Here is a 14,169-nt window from a genome sequence, read left to right as displayed (position 1 = left end):
GAACGGAGGAGGTGAGGGAGGGGGGGGGGGGGTGGGGTTACATTTGTGTGCAATCATACGCTTTTGGAGCGTTCTGGTTCATTACAAAAAATCGATTCTGTCGATAAGCCGCATCCCCTTCCGGGCTGAACGCTCCTCCTCACACGCCTATGCGCATCAAACCTCAGCCCTCACCATTCACAGGAATGCCTGTGCCACATGCATGCCAAACTCCTCATTTCCATGTTGCGGTAAACCCAGCAAATCATAAAATCTCCGACCAAAGTACCCTCGGCTCACCTTGCAGTGTGAAGAAGGCGTTTGCAGCAGGGAAGGCATTGCCTGCTGGACTGGCCGCCTGCGGTGCATGATGAGAATGGAGCGGCTTGATGGGGCATGCTTCGGACTGCTGTATCATGCTTCACCAGTTGCCCGGACCCGATCGGCCAGGCAGCCAGGCATCGGGACCATAGGCAGGGAACGGCCAACACAAACGAACCTGGAGCAGGACTCTCGTCGACAGCCTCGCCAGGCATACTGGCGCCGCCATGCAGACCAGGAGCACGACTAGCATGGCTCCCCGCGCCATGACGGTGTCGGACTGAGACTTAACAGGGGCACTCCGATGAGGGCCGCTCCCGTGCGATTACAGGTTCAAACTGCGGGCAAGGTCATGTGTTGCTGGCTGGTGAGTGCTTGCACGATGAGTGGCCCGGGCATGGGATGGCATGGCCATGCATTGATCCTTACCACGTCAGGCAGGCCAGCATGTGCTGTTCCCAAGGTATCGAGTGACTCCCGCAACGGCGCCTGGTTGTCGGTCTGACTGACGTGCTCAGCTGCTGGCTGCTGTGCAATGCCTCCAAATACTCATTACAAGCAGCAAGATGATGGTGTAAACCCTAGTGTGCACGGCGTGCGTGCGCGATCTTAGCTCGCGATGCTATGGTAGCTGAAAACCCCGCCCCCACGTGATCCGTCCCAGGGAACCTTGGGCGCGGGGCAACACGGACAGGAAATCAATCAGCAATTCGCTTCGTAGAGCCAATTCGATGTATCGTATGGCCGCGGACATCCAAACGCACCCCCTGGAGCTTGCTAAACCGGTCTGCCACCGCGGCGGACACACTCAGGTCTGAAATCTTCAGATCACCAACCCCATCTACATACATCCTTTGCGAACAACAACATTCCGCGGCAAAATGAATATGGATGTAGCACAAGCATGCACTTGTCGGGAATAAAGGGTTCCGGCTTGCCGTGCCATCGGGAACAGCAGGACAAGTGAGTGATTCCGCCTCTAGCCCTTTGGAACGATGGCAGCGTCCTCGGTCACGGCCATGTAATTCAACTTCGCAATGCCTCAACTGCAGATGGCTTGCAGCGAACGCTTTGGCCGTCAAGGGCCGTTGGGAATCACCCTCCCAGGCCATCGCCTCCATTGGCTTGGTGGGCTTCGCATACCAGGCCCCAAGAAAATCTCCGTTGAGAGATGGCCAGCAGGACGAGAGCTGCACAGCCTGGACCATCCTGCAGCCGGCGAAGTCGCTCGACTGCTTTGCAAATTGCTGCTTTTCAGCTGAGGGTGTGCAGTCCGTGACCCTCAATGCCTTATGTGAGGGAGAGGGAGCTGGCCATCTGCAATCTAGCGCACACATGCAGTATGCCCCCCCTGCTCCTAGCCTCCTCACCATAGAGGCAGCTGGCAAGTAAGTGCAGGGCTGGTGCGATGGCGGCATGGGCCTCACATGAGCTTGCCCCGAATGGTAGCCGTGCGTTGCTGCTCACAGTACAGGCCGGCACTCCCATGAAGCTTGCTCCCTGGCGCACCTTTGCTCTGCAGGTTTGGACCCGCGCGAAATTCTCTGGCGCTGGTGCACAGCTGCACCCTTGACTGCAATCGTCGGCAGTGCACCGCCCAGCAGGCCTCCTGCACCGTCAGCCTTCCAGCAGAGGCAACAGCGCGGGTGACTGTGCGCTGGGAGGAGGATGCGCAGTCGCTTGGTCCGATGCAGCTGAGCTTCTGGTCCCAGGGCGCAGAGGCCTGTCGTGGGCCGCATCATGGAGACGAGCGCAGAACTGTCGGTGCACCCTCGCTGGGTCAGGCTGCAGTCCTGATGACCACTTCCGAGCTCCGACAGCCGTCCCCAGGGTCGGACAGCCCTCTCCTGGACAGCAGTGCCTGCGCGCGCGTCTCCACGTCCCCTATGCCCCGCCCTGGAATCAGGGGCGAGCTGCGGCTCGGCCCAGACCTGAGGGGCTGCCGGTCCGGATCGGTGTCGTGGGGCAGGGGTTGGGGCCCTCGGTACCTCACCCTGCTGAACCTGGGGAGCAGGCAGGGGCGCCCCTGGGTGTCCGTGGACGCCGTGTCTGGCAAGACCAGGCTCAGCCTGAGCTTGCGTCGCGGCGCACCCACGGCTGCCGCTCCGTCGCCAGGCCAGCTGCCGGTCTCAGTTTCGCTGCAGTCGGCCTGGTCGCGAGTCCTGGGGCTGAGCAGCGTCAAGGCCAGGGTGGCGTGCTCGGCGGGCGGCGTTTCTCGCAGTCTCAGCGCTTGGGTGCAGAGCAGCACGCTCAGACTGGGGGCCAGCTGGAGCGGGGCGGGGACCTGGAAGGCCCAGGCTGAGGTGGCGCTGGGCACCCTGGCTTGGCACTGAGAAGTGGAGTACATTCTTGAATTTCTCATCGTATTCTGAAATCAAACCTCCCGAGATTCATGTTGTATTAATGCAAGACCTTTGCTGCTAGGGACTGTGCATGGAACCTTTTAACAATCTGTCCCCGCAACCCCCGCCCCTCCCGCGCCAGCGCATTGGGAGACTCCACTCCGAAACGTTTAGGGGCATACCTTTGCATGCTCAGGGACCTATCGAGCTCGCTGGACAATCCATCCGATCGATGGCGGGGTGTCCCTATCACACGAGGATGGGCGAGATGACGTCGCAGCTGGAGCGACTGGTGCACTCCCCCGCCGGGGCTGCCCTGGTGGTGGTCTCCGTCGCGCTCACACTGCTGGCCATGGTGGCCTCTTCCCTGCGCACACTTGGGGGCCTGTATCGGCATTTCATCCGAGGAGGACGGAATTTGAGGCAGTATGGCGAGTGGGCCGTGGTCACTGGGGCCACCGACGGCATCGGCAAGGCATACGCAGAGGCCCTGGCGAAGCAGCGTGAGCCCCGGGGTGTGAGGACTGTACTGTGTCTAAGACTTGTATCTGTGTCAAACGTACTCACTCACACCCTCTTGAAACCGCCTGCCCCCAGGTCTACGCCTGGTACTGATCTCGAGGACCGCCTCCCGGCTGGAGGAGGAGGCCAAGGCGATCACGGACAAGTTTGGCGTGGAGGTGCGGGTCGTCGCCGCAGACCTCACCTCCACCGATCCCGCCGTCTTCTCCCGCATCCAGGAGGCCCTCAAGCCCCTGGACGTCGGCATCCTTGTGAACAACGCGGGCATGTCCTACCCCCACCCCGAGTACATGCACGTTGTGGGCGACGAGGACATCAAGAACATTGTGAATTTGAATGTTCTGTCCCTCTCCAAGGTAACTGAGGGGGCTGGGGCATGAATGTGTGCGGGCCTAACACACCGCATGGCACATGCATGCAGCCCACTGTCCCCACCCGCGGCCATGTGCACCGCCTCGTCATGGCACAGCCCTGCTCAAGGAGGTTCCCCCCTCCCCCTCGTCCCACACCCATGCCCACAGCTCTGCCGCATCGTCCTGGGGGGCATGAAGGAGCGCGGCCGCGGCCTCATCGTCAACGTGGGAAGCGGCGCAGCCACCGCCATCCCCTCGGGGCCCCTCCTCGCAGTGTACACCGCTTCCAAGGTGGGGGAACGAGGCTGCCCTTTGGTGGCCGTCGGCCGATCCCTGGCTCAGCGCGTCGAGCTGGCCGCCTGGCCATGCCCTGCGACTGCCTTTCCTTTCCGCACGAGGATCTCCAACCCAAACCTCCCCACACAAACCACGCCGCCCCCCCCCCAGGCGTACGTGGATGCTCTCAGTCGGTCGCTGGACCACGAATACCGCGAGTTCGGCGTGCGCGTGCAGAACCAGGCGCCCCTCTTTGTCGCCACCAAGATGTCCAAGATCAGGCGAGCAGAGGGGTGTGCTGGGTGGGGGATTCGTGGTGGTGTGTGGCTTCATCGGCTGGGTGCCGATGGTCTGTACACGCAGAGGCTCCCCCCTCGCCATCACCACAGCCTGCAAAGGACTCGCATGCAGAGGCCGGCACGGTCACCCACTCCCACGCAGGCGAGCCCGCATCGACGCGCCCACGCCAGAGGTCTGGGCGGCGGCCGCCGTGCGAGCCATGGGCTACGAGACAGTCTTCTTCCCCTACTGGTTCCACGCGCTGCAGGCGGCCGCCGTGAAGCTGCTGCCCGCCAGCCTGGTGCAGTACCAGGTGATGCAGATCCACCGCAGCCTGCGCCGCGCGGCGTACCGCAAGAAATCCAAGGCGGCGGCGGAGCTGCTCCGCGCTCGGAGCGGGAACGAGGCGGGCGAGGCCCCCGCGCCCACCGCCAACGGGGTCAAGAAGGACGACTGAGAGAGATGGATGTGATGACTCTCATCGCTGCCATGAGAGGGTGATGGCGCGCCTCGCATGGCTACGCAGGCGCGCACGCCCCTCTCCTGAGACATGCATGGCCAGACCGACCACCGCGCGGGCAGCTGCCCTTGGTATGTCCTGGATCTCGTGGCATGATAACGGTGTGCACCAGGGCGAAACATGCATTCCTGTGATGGGAAACCTGATACCCTCCACCCCACCCCCCGATCAATTCAGACCCGCCTCCGTTCCTTCTGCAACCACACCGTGCTCCTCTTAGCTGCCCTGCTGCTCCCCTCGCCTGTACACTCTTGCCCTCCCGGTGCTGGCGAGCTGCATCAACAGCGCCGGTGCCTCACTCCCCCCAGGCCAGCATGCAGTGCGCCGCCGCGCCGCGCACGCTCCGCGCGTCGTCGTCCAGCGCCGCCCGGGCCGCCGCACGCGCCCGCGCGCGCAGCGGGTGCAGCGTGGTGTAGGGCAGCGCAGCCAGCGCACACAGGGTGGAAAGCGCGGCGCGGCGCACGTCTGGCTCGCGGTGGGCCGCGCAGCGCAGCAGGGCGGGGAAGGCGTCGGGCAGGAGTCTGGTGATCACGTCTCGGTCTGCTGGGAATTTGGAAGGGAGAAGAGAGGGCGGAGGGGTTGCTGCTCCGGCGAGGTGCAGAGTTCCATGGCGTCAAGGCGCTGGGCGGTGCAGATGTGCCCTCCAAATTAAGCGACAAGGCATCCTTCAGAGCGAGAACGACCCTATCCACCCCATTCCCCCCTCACCTGTTGTGGCGCCACTACCCGCCAGCCCTGCCAGCATGTCCAGCAGCCCCGTGACGGTCTGCTCCGGGCCCGGCAGGTCGGCCACGGCCGCCAGGCAGGGCGCCAGCAGCGTCTCCACGCGCGCCAGCTGGCTGCGCTGCAAAGCGGGGTCCACCGAGGTCAGGGCCGCGCCCAGCGTGCACAGCGCGGGCACGAACGGCGGCGGGGGCCCCAGCGCACGCAGCAGCGCGCTCACGAGCAGGGTGAGGGTGCGCTGCCGCCAGAGCGGCCGGACCAGGGCCGAGGGGCTGCGCTGCGCGGCGGCCGCCAGCACCCCACGCACGAAGCGTGGCCCGTCCTCGACGCCCGCGGCGGGCCGGCAGCAGGCCGCGATCCCCTCCTCGAGGGCTGCCGCCGCCCGCGCGTGGGAGCGCAGCGCCAGGGCGCGGGCCAGCGCCGCCCGCCCCTCGATCCAGGCCGCGTCGGGGGCGGAGCCCTTCCCGGCCAGGGACGTCATCCATACATCAAGCGCGGGCACCAAGCCCTCGGGCCGGTCTGCAAGGAAAGGACATGGATGGGGGGGGAAGGCTTTTATGCTGTGGAATGCTGAGAGGGAGGCGGCAATGAGCATGACCTGCGGTGCGGGATGCCAGGGCCTGCCAGGGCATCTGAGAAAACTCGCCGGGCAGGCAGGCATCTGCATCAGATTGCCTCTTGTGAGGCCGAGAGCTCAGCCCCTGACCACCAGCCTCCCTCCAGATACAAACACCCTCACCGTCCGGCCACTTGTTGACCAGAGAGGCCGCTGCCTCGATGTACAGCGAGCGCTGGCCATCCGTCCGCCACAGCTCGCTCAGCCGCCGCACCAGTGTCAACGAGCAGGCGGCACGCGCGGCCGCCCTGCTGCACCCGATCAGCACCCCGCAGTGCACGAGCGCAACGCCTGGGTCGGATTCGGTAGCCAGCAATGAGGCCTTGGCGCGGCCTGCCCAGGCAGCCTGCGCCGCCGGGCTCGCGCCCGGCAGGGCGGCTGCAACGAGCTGCGCCGCAGCCTCGGCCTCCCCATCAGTCCCCGACTGCGGCACGTGACAAGGCGTGGGCAGTGGTTCCTTGGTTGGCAAAGTCGCTACGCCCTGGCGGGCCAGCAAAGCCGCTCAGCTCTGACTGGCACGGAAACACAAGCGCCCCCGGTCCTCACCTTGTAGGCTCCCAGTAAGGCAGCCAGGACGCCCTCGCTACCGCTCTCATCATGCGGATGCGTCAGCAGGTCTGCCAGGCAGTTCAGGGCGGCGAGGACGTGGCCAGCGTCGATGCTGCCCTCTGCGCCAATCGCCTCCATGGCTGCCGCGCCCTCTGCGTCGGGCCTGAGCCTGGCCAGGGCAGCCTCGATGCCCATCGTGCACGCCGTGGCGGAGGCCCGCGCCAGCTGGCGCACCAAGGCGTCGCCGGCGGGCGCCCAGGCCCCGGGCCCTTCGCCCTGCAAGGCCGCGCGTAGGACGATGGCCAGCAGCGCCCTGCTCTCCTCCCCGAACCGCGCCAGGGCCAGCAGCGTCTGCATGGCACTGGCGGCCAGGTCGGGCTCGGCGGCGTCCATGGCCTGCAAGGTGAGGTATAGGGCAGCTTCCTGGGCGGCAGGCCCAAGCCCCGAGGGCCCCAGCACTTCCACGGCGCGCTGCAGGAAGCACAGAGACCGCAGGGTGACGGTCGAAGCCGTGCAGGGCCAGTCCAGGGTCCAGAGGTCTGCATCGGAGACAGCTATGACTTCAGAAGCTTGCTGTGCCTCAGCGACATCGTGTCTGCGAATGGCGAGCTGCACCCATTCCTGACATGGAGCCAGGAGTGCCGTCAGTATTCTCGGGCCCGCCTTGATCATCTGCGCCAGGCCCTGCCAGGCCAGCGCCTGCGCTGCCAGCGGCGCAGTCGGAGACTTGATCGCCTCGGTGATGCGACCCAGAGCATCTTCCAGCTCATCGCAGGCGGCGACTGAGCTGCACACCTGCCAAGGGAAGAGAGAAGGGGTTGGGTTCCCATGGAGGTTGGGCAGGTGGTTGAGCGGTGCGGATGGGGTCAGGCACCAGCTCCAGGCCACAGGGCTCCATGGCTCGGGGTGGCGCACGCCTTGTACACAGCATTTGTCGCCAACGCCATCAGCACGGGCTCCCTGCCAGAGGATCCCACCAACCCACCCCGCTCAAGATGTGCACGCCGGCCTGCACCAGCCTGCTGGCCCGCGCCTGGGCGGCCTGGGTTGACCCTGGGTCCCGTAGGCACTGCAGCGCCTGCTGCACCGCAGCATCCTGCACCAGCGAGCTGCCCAGGCCGTGCCGGACCCGGCTGAGCTGCGATACCTGCGCGGGTATGGTCAGATGAACCAGGGTTGAGTGAAAGGCGCCCAGAGCCAAGGGCGCGCGGTTGGGATGGGGATTGGAAAGTCCTTCCCATGCAGCAGAGCACAGACGAGCAAGGTACCATGCAGAGCCATGCAAACCCCATGCCTCGCACTAGATCCCCCATCACCCGCCTCACCCACTCGGCGAGGCACTGCGCCGCGGGGGTGGCGAGGTCCTGGGCGCTGCCCAGCGCTGGCGCTTCCAGGGCCTCGGGCAAACAGATCTCGGCCCGCAGCCGGGTCCAGACCTCGCCCCAGTCGGCGTGCGCGTCCAGATCCGCGGGCGAGCAGGCGCCGGGGACGCGACGGAGGAGGTCCAGGGCGTCGGTCTTGGCCTGCCTGCGCTTGCGGCGGCGGCGAGCCAATGGCGGGGTCCGGCAGCCTGAAACTTCGAGAGTGCGTGGCAGGCACCCTTTCCCCCATGGTCCCTGATTTGACAGGCACGCTCCAGCAATTGTGCACCTGAGGGACGAGGCCAATTTCTCCAGCAGCACTGGCAGGAGGTAAGGGAGGAAGGCGGGGCTGCACAGTAGGACGTCTGCCAGGGCGCGGGCCAGGCCCTCGCGCGTGATGCCGTGGGGATCGTTGGCAGGCGGGCTGAAGCTGATGGGGAAGTAGCAGGAGAGGATGTCGAACAGCTCTTCAGAGCCCTCCTGGTGAGACTTGGCGGAGGGTGGGGGAATGGAGGCCAGGGAATGGTTCCAGGGTCGCGCCGGGGTGCGCCGCAGACTGGCCACTCAATGCGAGTGTGGTGTAGTTTTCCCAAACCCTGCACCGCAGCACCCACCTCCATCTGTCCCGCAGCCAGGCTGTTGCTGGGCTGGGCGGAGTAGAGTGCCATCAGGGAGCGTGCCAGGGCAAAGGCGGCCAGCAGTCCGCGAGGGTCCCTCTCGCCATCCATCCCCGCCAGGCATGCATCCCAGAGACTGACCCCGGCATCCAGCAGCTGTTGCCCATAGTCCTGTAGGTGGGAATAGGCACATTTGGGGCTGCCAGCAATGTGCCGTCGCTGGCTGCACTGCACTCGGGCAGCCGCCATGCTTAGACTGGACCTGTCTTGGCGGTCCCCCACCCCACCTGGACAAGAGCCTGGAGAGCTCTGTATGCCAGCAGGCGCTCTGTCTGGGGGAGGTGCTGCACGAACACATTGCTGGTCAGGTTCTTGGCAACGCTCAGCAGCTGTGCCTGGCTGAGGCTTGGAGGGCAGGCTGGATTCTCAAGGAACATGAGGCACCCCAACAAGGCGCCGTGCAGGGAGGGCCTGCAGTGTGAGAACAGCTTTATTGTTGTGGCGTTAATCCAGAGTGAGAGCTGTCCCAGACTAATTCAGGGTTTATATCAGGCACTCAGCCTTGCCAAATGTCCATGATCAGCTTCGCATGACATCCTGAGCCTGAGCCTGCCTTCACCATGCAGTACCTGTCATTCAGCCTGGCACAAAAGAAGTCGCCGGTATGATGAGCATCCGCCTCAGTCGCAATCAGTCCAGGAATGCCGACGAGCGCCTGTGAGGGTAGCAGGGGGGTCATGCGCGACAAAAGGTACCAGCCATTTGGGCCTCCAGAAGCTAGCTGGGACACCCACTCAGCAATCGTCTCACCTCTGCAAAGACGGTGAGTGCCTTGCCGCGGTTGGCATCGTTCTCGGATATCAGAAAAGGCCCAAGAGCTCCATTAAGCACGGCTAGATTGACCCTGTCCCTTTTCAGGCTGGTAATCAGTCCAGCGAGCCGCTCTCCCGTCTCTGCAGTGCTGAAGTCAGTGGTCACCAACTCCGAGAGGGCTGACGTCCATGGCTGATCGACCGACATGCTGCGCCTGCCGTCAGTCAGTATTGATGGATTGATGGCTGCTCTTGTTGTGATCCTGCGTCGCTCCTGTGTTTGGAATGGAGGACTGATATGCATGCTGTGGGCGGAGCATCGGTGTCTCTAGTGCCGTAACATTAATACACAGGACGTCTTAATGCTCCTCGGCTCAAATGCGTGACCTTTGCGGTATTGCTTGAAAGCCCTTGATAAGGTGCTAGAACGTACTTGCTTCTCCCGAGGTACCGAATTCCAGCTAAGACGACGGTGCCATGGTGGCACCAAGCAGGTGTGCAGTCGCTCATGTATGACGGATGCACGCAATGGTGTTGCATCAATAATATAAACAACTCTCCTGAACGGCCCTGCAGGATTCTGTGCTTTGCACAGAGGGTCAAAAAGACATCGGGGGGCCGTGCGTGGCTTCCCAAGTGGGGTCTCACAGGTGCCGTGGTTGTGAGGGTCCTCAACTTGCGTGCCTTCTACTGGCTTACCGCCCAGAATCGTGTATGTATGGATCCTGTGCAGCTTCTCCTTCCTTCCAAGGCCGTAGCTTCCGACTGTGCAGGCTTGAACCAGACTCAGAAGGCCACGCGCCGGAAGAACCGAGGCCAAGAGCAAGACCTTGCAGCTGCCCTCAAGCAGGCGGCGGCAGGTGATCCCAAGGCATTGGAACAGGCCGCAGCATAGACAGGCATCCGCATGCCTGGCCCCTGACCCCGACGACAGGGCGTGTAGTGCTGTCTGAGATGGAAGTGGGCGCACCTGAGCGATGGAGACCACAGCAACCAGCTCGGCAGAAGAGGCTTCAGACAGCAAGGCAGTAGGAGATGCTGTTGCATGCATCATTGTGCCCATCAGATTACAGAGGCAAGGTGCCACTCCTACTTGGGTATTTCTAAAATGACATGTTCTGTGCAATCCCAAGAGTGAGATTGAAGCCCCTAAATTGCAACCGAAACGTACAAGTTGAAGAGTATCCAGTACTGTAGCATTCAGTGTCCAAATCTTCGCTCATTGGGGTTCCTCACCAAACTCCATCGATGAGGGTTGTTTGAAGTGAACCGAGTTCCACGACACGACGCGCCTTCGACGGAACCTGGTCCTCGTCAATCACCGCATGAGGTCCGTTCAAGATAACGCACACTCCTTCGGTTGCTCAGCAAACTGGAAGATCGTCGCGTGCCTCCCAAATCGATGCAAGGTTGCTCCATAGCATGGGAGCCCCTGCTACTTACCTCGTAAAGCACATACTGTTTCGGGGCAGGAGGACGCCCATCCTTCTTCAAGATGTCAATGGTCCATGCCCTCTGATTGCCCTGGCCAATGTTTTGTTTCTCAGGAACAGGCTGGAGCTGCCACTGGGGGTCGGGGAGGTATCCTCGGTAGGTTTGCGAATTGGGTCGGTCCCCGCCCCTGCTTGTGCCGAGATCCACCCTTGAACCAGAGCGCATCCCTGCGACCTTCGCCCCCCATCTCAATTATCACCGACAGGATAAGATTGTGGAGCTGCTAGCAGGCTACTTCCTGGATGCTCAGACATCTGCGAGCGGGCGAAATGAGGAGCAGCAGGCAGCCCTTCAGCACCAGCTGGCAGAGACCATGCAGCTCCTGCCCCAGCTAACAACCGGCATAGATGTAAATGTCCGATTTACAAGCATAGGCGGCTTTGAGGTGAGTAACGGGGGGGTTTGTTATAGACGGCAGGGTGATTGTGGCGTTGTGATTCGTCGCCCACCTACAATGAGGGGATGGCGTATAAGCCTGCACCTATGCCATCACTGGCTGCTTCTCTCAGGCGATTATTACCCTCCAGCCCCTGCCCTCCCACCTGCAGTTCACGAGGGAGACTGGCATCTTTGATCTGCTCAATGTTCGCCTGGTGCATGGTTGGCTCGTAGACCCCCAGGTGTGTGTGTTGGGGGGGAAATCTTGAGCATGAGAATAGAACTTGCTGACTGTCATGCACATGCTCTGACTGCCTTCGCCCCACTCTTGATCCGGGCCCCTGCTCAGGACACGGTCACCGCTCAGGCTGTCGGCCAGGCATCCTACAACGAGCTCATCCTGCGGGTCGTGTGCGCACTGGACGGGTCCTACGCCGCCGGGTTCACCTCAGAGGCGCCCGGCCAGGCCCCGGCGGCCAGCCAGCCTCTGCCCATCCCAGGGCATGGCATCGATGCCGCATCACTCACAGCAGCGCTGGCCAGCGCGGCGTCTGGCGCGCCGGCCGCCTCCCCCAGCCCCGCCGACCACAAGGACAGCCTCGCATCCGCCATCAACTCCATGCTGGGGGACCTGGTGAAGGTGAGTGCCCCCTTGCGCAGCCGAGATGACAAGGGGGGGACAGGCTCCATATATGAGCATTGTCCGCCTTGATCCGCGAGAGTTTCCCTTCCCCGACCTGCAAGGCCCATCGGCCCCCGTCTGACGGTTCGCCACCCACGCTCCCTTGCGCACTCCAGGATGCATTCGATCGCTCCTACAGCGGACCCCGCCCCCTCAGGTCCTCTGCAATAATCACCCGGCCCAGCCGCAATCAGAGCGAGCGCGCCGAGAGCCAGGCCGGCTCTGTGGCGCCTGATGGATTGCTCGGCACCGCCTGCGACTCCCAGGAGCTGGTGTGTGTGCTTAGACAGGGTGGGGCCCTTTGTGGCACGTCATCCTTTGCTGGGGAATAGGTAACTTTAGAGGCCAAGCACGATGTGCAGCCTCTCGTCCCAAGTCCTTGGCCTCATGCGCCATGCACATCCCCTCCCTGCCCAGTCCCGGGAGCCGTTCTTTGCACTGGATAAACCGAGCCCCGGCCCCGCCCCAGCCGATGAGGAGCCGGCACGGCAGTCGACGCCGCCATGGGCAGATGCATGCGGCGACGATGGGCCCAGTTCCTCTGTGACGCCACGGGCTTCCCCTTTTGACGATGTGGAGGCTCGTTTCAAGGACTTGACCGTCGCCACGGGAGTGCCAGGCCGGCAGGCTGCACAGGGCACCGTGGCCGGCATCGACACGAGACAGGAGGCCGCCGGGGCCGCAGAAAACAATGCAAGGCAGGGATCTGAGGGTGCGGGTGGGACCCCAGCGCCGGCCTCTGTTGCGGCGGCCTCTGGGTCACAGCGTGAGGCGCGGCAGGTGGACGAGGAGGTGCGGCAGGCGCTCGTCATCCAGGATTTCCTGGAGAGCTGCCCCAGCCAGCTGACGTATCATGGGCTGGCCAGCCTGATCCAGGACTTGCAGGAGGGGGAGGTGGCTGTGTTCTTCAGGTGCGAGTGATATCGTCGGGTGGGAGGCGTGTGTCGCAAACGCCGAGCGCGGCAAAGCGAGGTGCATGGAGGATGATTCCCATGCGGCACGCTTCATACCGAGGCAGGCTCTGGGATGGGCCACTCCCGCGCCCTGTATTTGGATCTCGATCAACTCCGGCCAAACACCCCCTTCCTGCCCCGCACTGCCCACTCTGCCTCAGCCCACTCTCTCAACCCACAGGAACAACCACTTCAATGTGCTGCACAAGCATGGCGGCCAGCTCTATTTGCTCATCACGGACCAGGCAAGGGCTGAGTGCATGCGGTGGCCGGCTTGTGTTTGATCTGAGAACTGGGAGGTGCACCAAGCTGTGTGAGGGGGTCATTTTGCAATGCAAGGCCTATTCGGGCACTGAGAGCTGTCAGCCATCCTGCTGAAGCCTCACCCTGCCTCGGCCTCTCACCCCCTGCCCTCTCAACAGGGCTACCAGTATGAATCAGACGTGGTGTGGGAGCACCTTGCGTCTGTGGACGGGGACACCTCGCTCTTCAACGCCGACTTCAAGCCTTTCCGGGTCCACTCCTTCCCAGCCCCAACTGCCGGTGAGGGGGTGCTGCCGGCCTGGGGCCTTGGACTTGGGATTCTGAATATCTGCGAGTGGATGATGTCCCGACAATCCATCTGCCTGTGTGATGGACACGGGATGTAGAGATGCCATATGCTGGACTCCACAAGAATCGTGCACCTGGACTGACTCCTTGCCTCCAAGCGGGTCAATGCATCCCTCCTACCAACAGCCTGTTGTGTGCGCCACACGGCCGCAATCAGCGCACTGGCAGGCTTGCTGATCAACCTCCCCCCCCGCCTCGCCTCGCAGGCCGGGCCTCACCCTCCATGCTCGCCGACAGCGACTTTGCGCTGGCCCTGCAGCTGCAGCAGGAGGAGGAAGAGAGCGAGGCGAGGGTATGGACCCGCCGCGACCCCGGCAGGCCCCCCATCCTGCCCCCGGCCGGCTCCTCGCCCACGGCTGGGCAGCGGGCGCAGGGGCCCCTGGCCAGCACGCACAGGCAGGCGGCAGGTGGGCCTGGCCCCAGCGCAGGCCAGGCCCAGCTGGAGGGTAGGTCCCTGACCCGGTTCTCGCCGGGCGCCTACCTGCGCCGCCCCAGTGGCGGAGGCAGGGACAAGTCGACGAAGAAGGAGAAGAAGGCCTCCGACTGCGTGGTCATGTGATGCCTGTTGGCGTGCCGCGCTGGGCTGGGTCTGGCTCGCCCTGACGCAGCAGCTTCCCTCGGTCCCACGGCCTTGCCGTCCTTGTCAGCCGCCTTGGCTCTCTCGCTTGGCCTTGTGTCCCGGCCCGTCGCGTGATGCCGGGGCCCTCGCTGGTTTTATTCTCTCCCCAGAACCAACCGAACAGCCACTCCTAGAGGGTCCGCATGGGGACTGGGGTTGCC

General features: G+C 63.6%; 4 protein-coding genes across 4 annotated transcripts; 2 read left to right on the top strand and 2 right to left on the bottom strand.

Moving 5' to 3' along the window:
* Positions 1–2,901: 2,901 nt before the first annotated feature.
* On the top strand, positions 2,902–4,529 carry F751_1671 (Estradiol 17-beta-dehydrogenase 12; the record flags this gene model as incomplete). Its single annotated transcript, XM_011404046.1, has 5 exons — positions 2,902–3,145; positions 3,240–3,520; positions 3,686–3,808; positions 3,965–4,086; positions 4,235–4,529. The coding sequence occupies 5 exons, from the start codon at positions 2,902–2,904 to the stop codon at positions 4,527–4,529; spliced, it is 1,065 nt and encodes a 354-aa protein (XP_011402348.1).
* Positions 4,530–5,259: 730 nt separating this feature from the next.
* Positions 5,260–8,895, bottom strand: F751_1670 (MMS19 nucleotide excision repair protein-like protein; the record flags this gene model as incomplete). Its single annotated transcript, XM_011404045.1, has 9 exons — positions 5,260–5,679; positions 5,803–5,834; positions 6,055–6,355; positions 6,478–7,275; positions 7,466–7,627; positions 7,806–8,007; positions 8,131–8,321; positions 8,456–8,629; positions 8,746–8,895. The coding sequence occupies 9 exons, from the start codon at positions 8,893–8,895 to the stop codon at positions 5,260–5,262; spliced, it is 2,430 nt and encodes an 809-aa protein (XP_011402347.1).
* A 1,797-nt stretch (positions 8,896–10,692) lies between these two features.
* Positions 10,693–13,948, top strand: F751_1668 (Protein FAM63A; the record flags this gene model as incomplete). Its single annotated transcript, XM_011404043.1, has 8 exons — positions 10,693–10,860; positions 10,970–11,149; positions 11,313–11,384; positions 11,492–11,782; positions 12,242–12,735; positions 12,959–13,055; positions 13,200–13,320; positions 13,596–13,948. The coding sequence occupies 8 exons, from the start codon at positions 10,693–10,695 to the stop codon at positions 13,946–13,948; spliced, it is 1,776 nt and encodes a 591-aa protein (XP_011402345.1).
* On the bottom strand, positions 11,572–11,892 carry F751_1669 (hypothetical protein; the record flags this gene model as incomplete). The annotated part of the gene is made up of 1 exon (XM_011404044.1): positions 11,572–11,892. The coding sequence occupies one exon, from the start codon at positions 11,890–11,892 to the stop codon at positions 11,572–11,574; it is 321 nt and encodes a 106-aa protein (XP_011402346.1).
* Positions 13,949–14,169: the final 221 nt, after the last annotated feature.

The sequence above is a fragment of the Auxenochlorella protothecoides genome (assembly GCF_000733215.1).
Source record: "Auxenochlorella protothecoides strain 0710 unplaced genomic scaffold scaffold17, whole genome shotgun sequence".
NCBI classification, from domain to species: domain Eukaryota; kingdom Viridiplantae; phylum Chlorophyta; class Trebouxiophyceae; order Chlorellales; family Chlorellaceae; genus Auxenochlorella; species Auxenochlorella protothecoides.
This window is presented reverse-complemented; position numbering and strand designations above follow the sequence as displayed.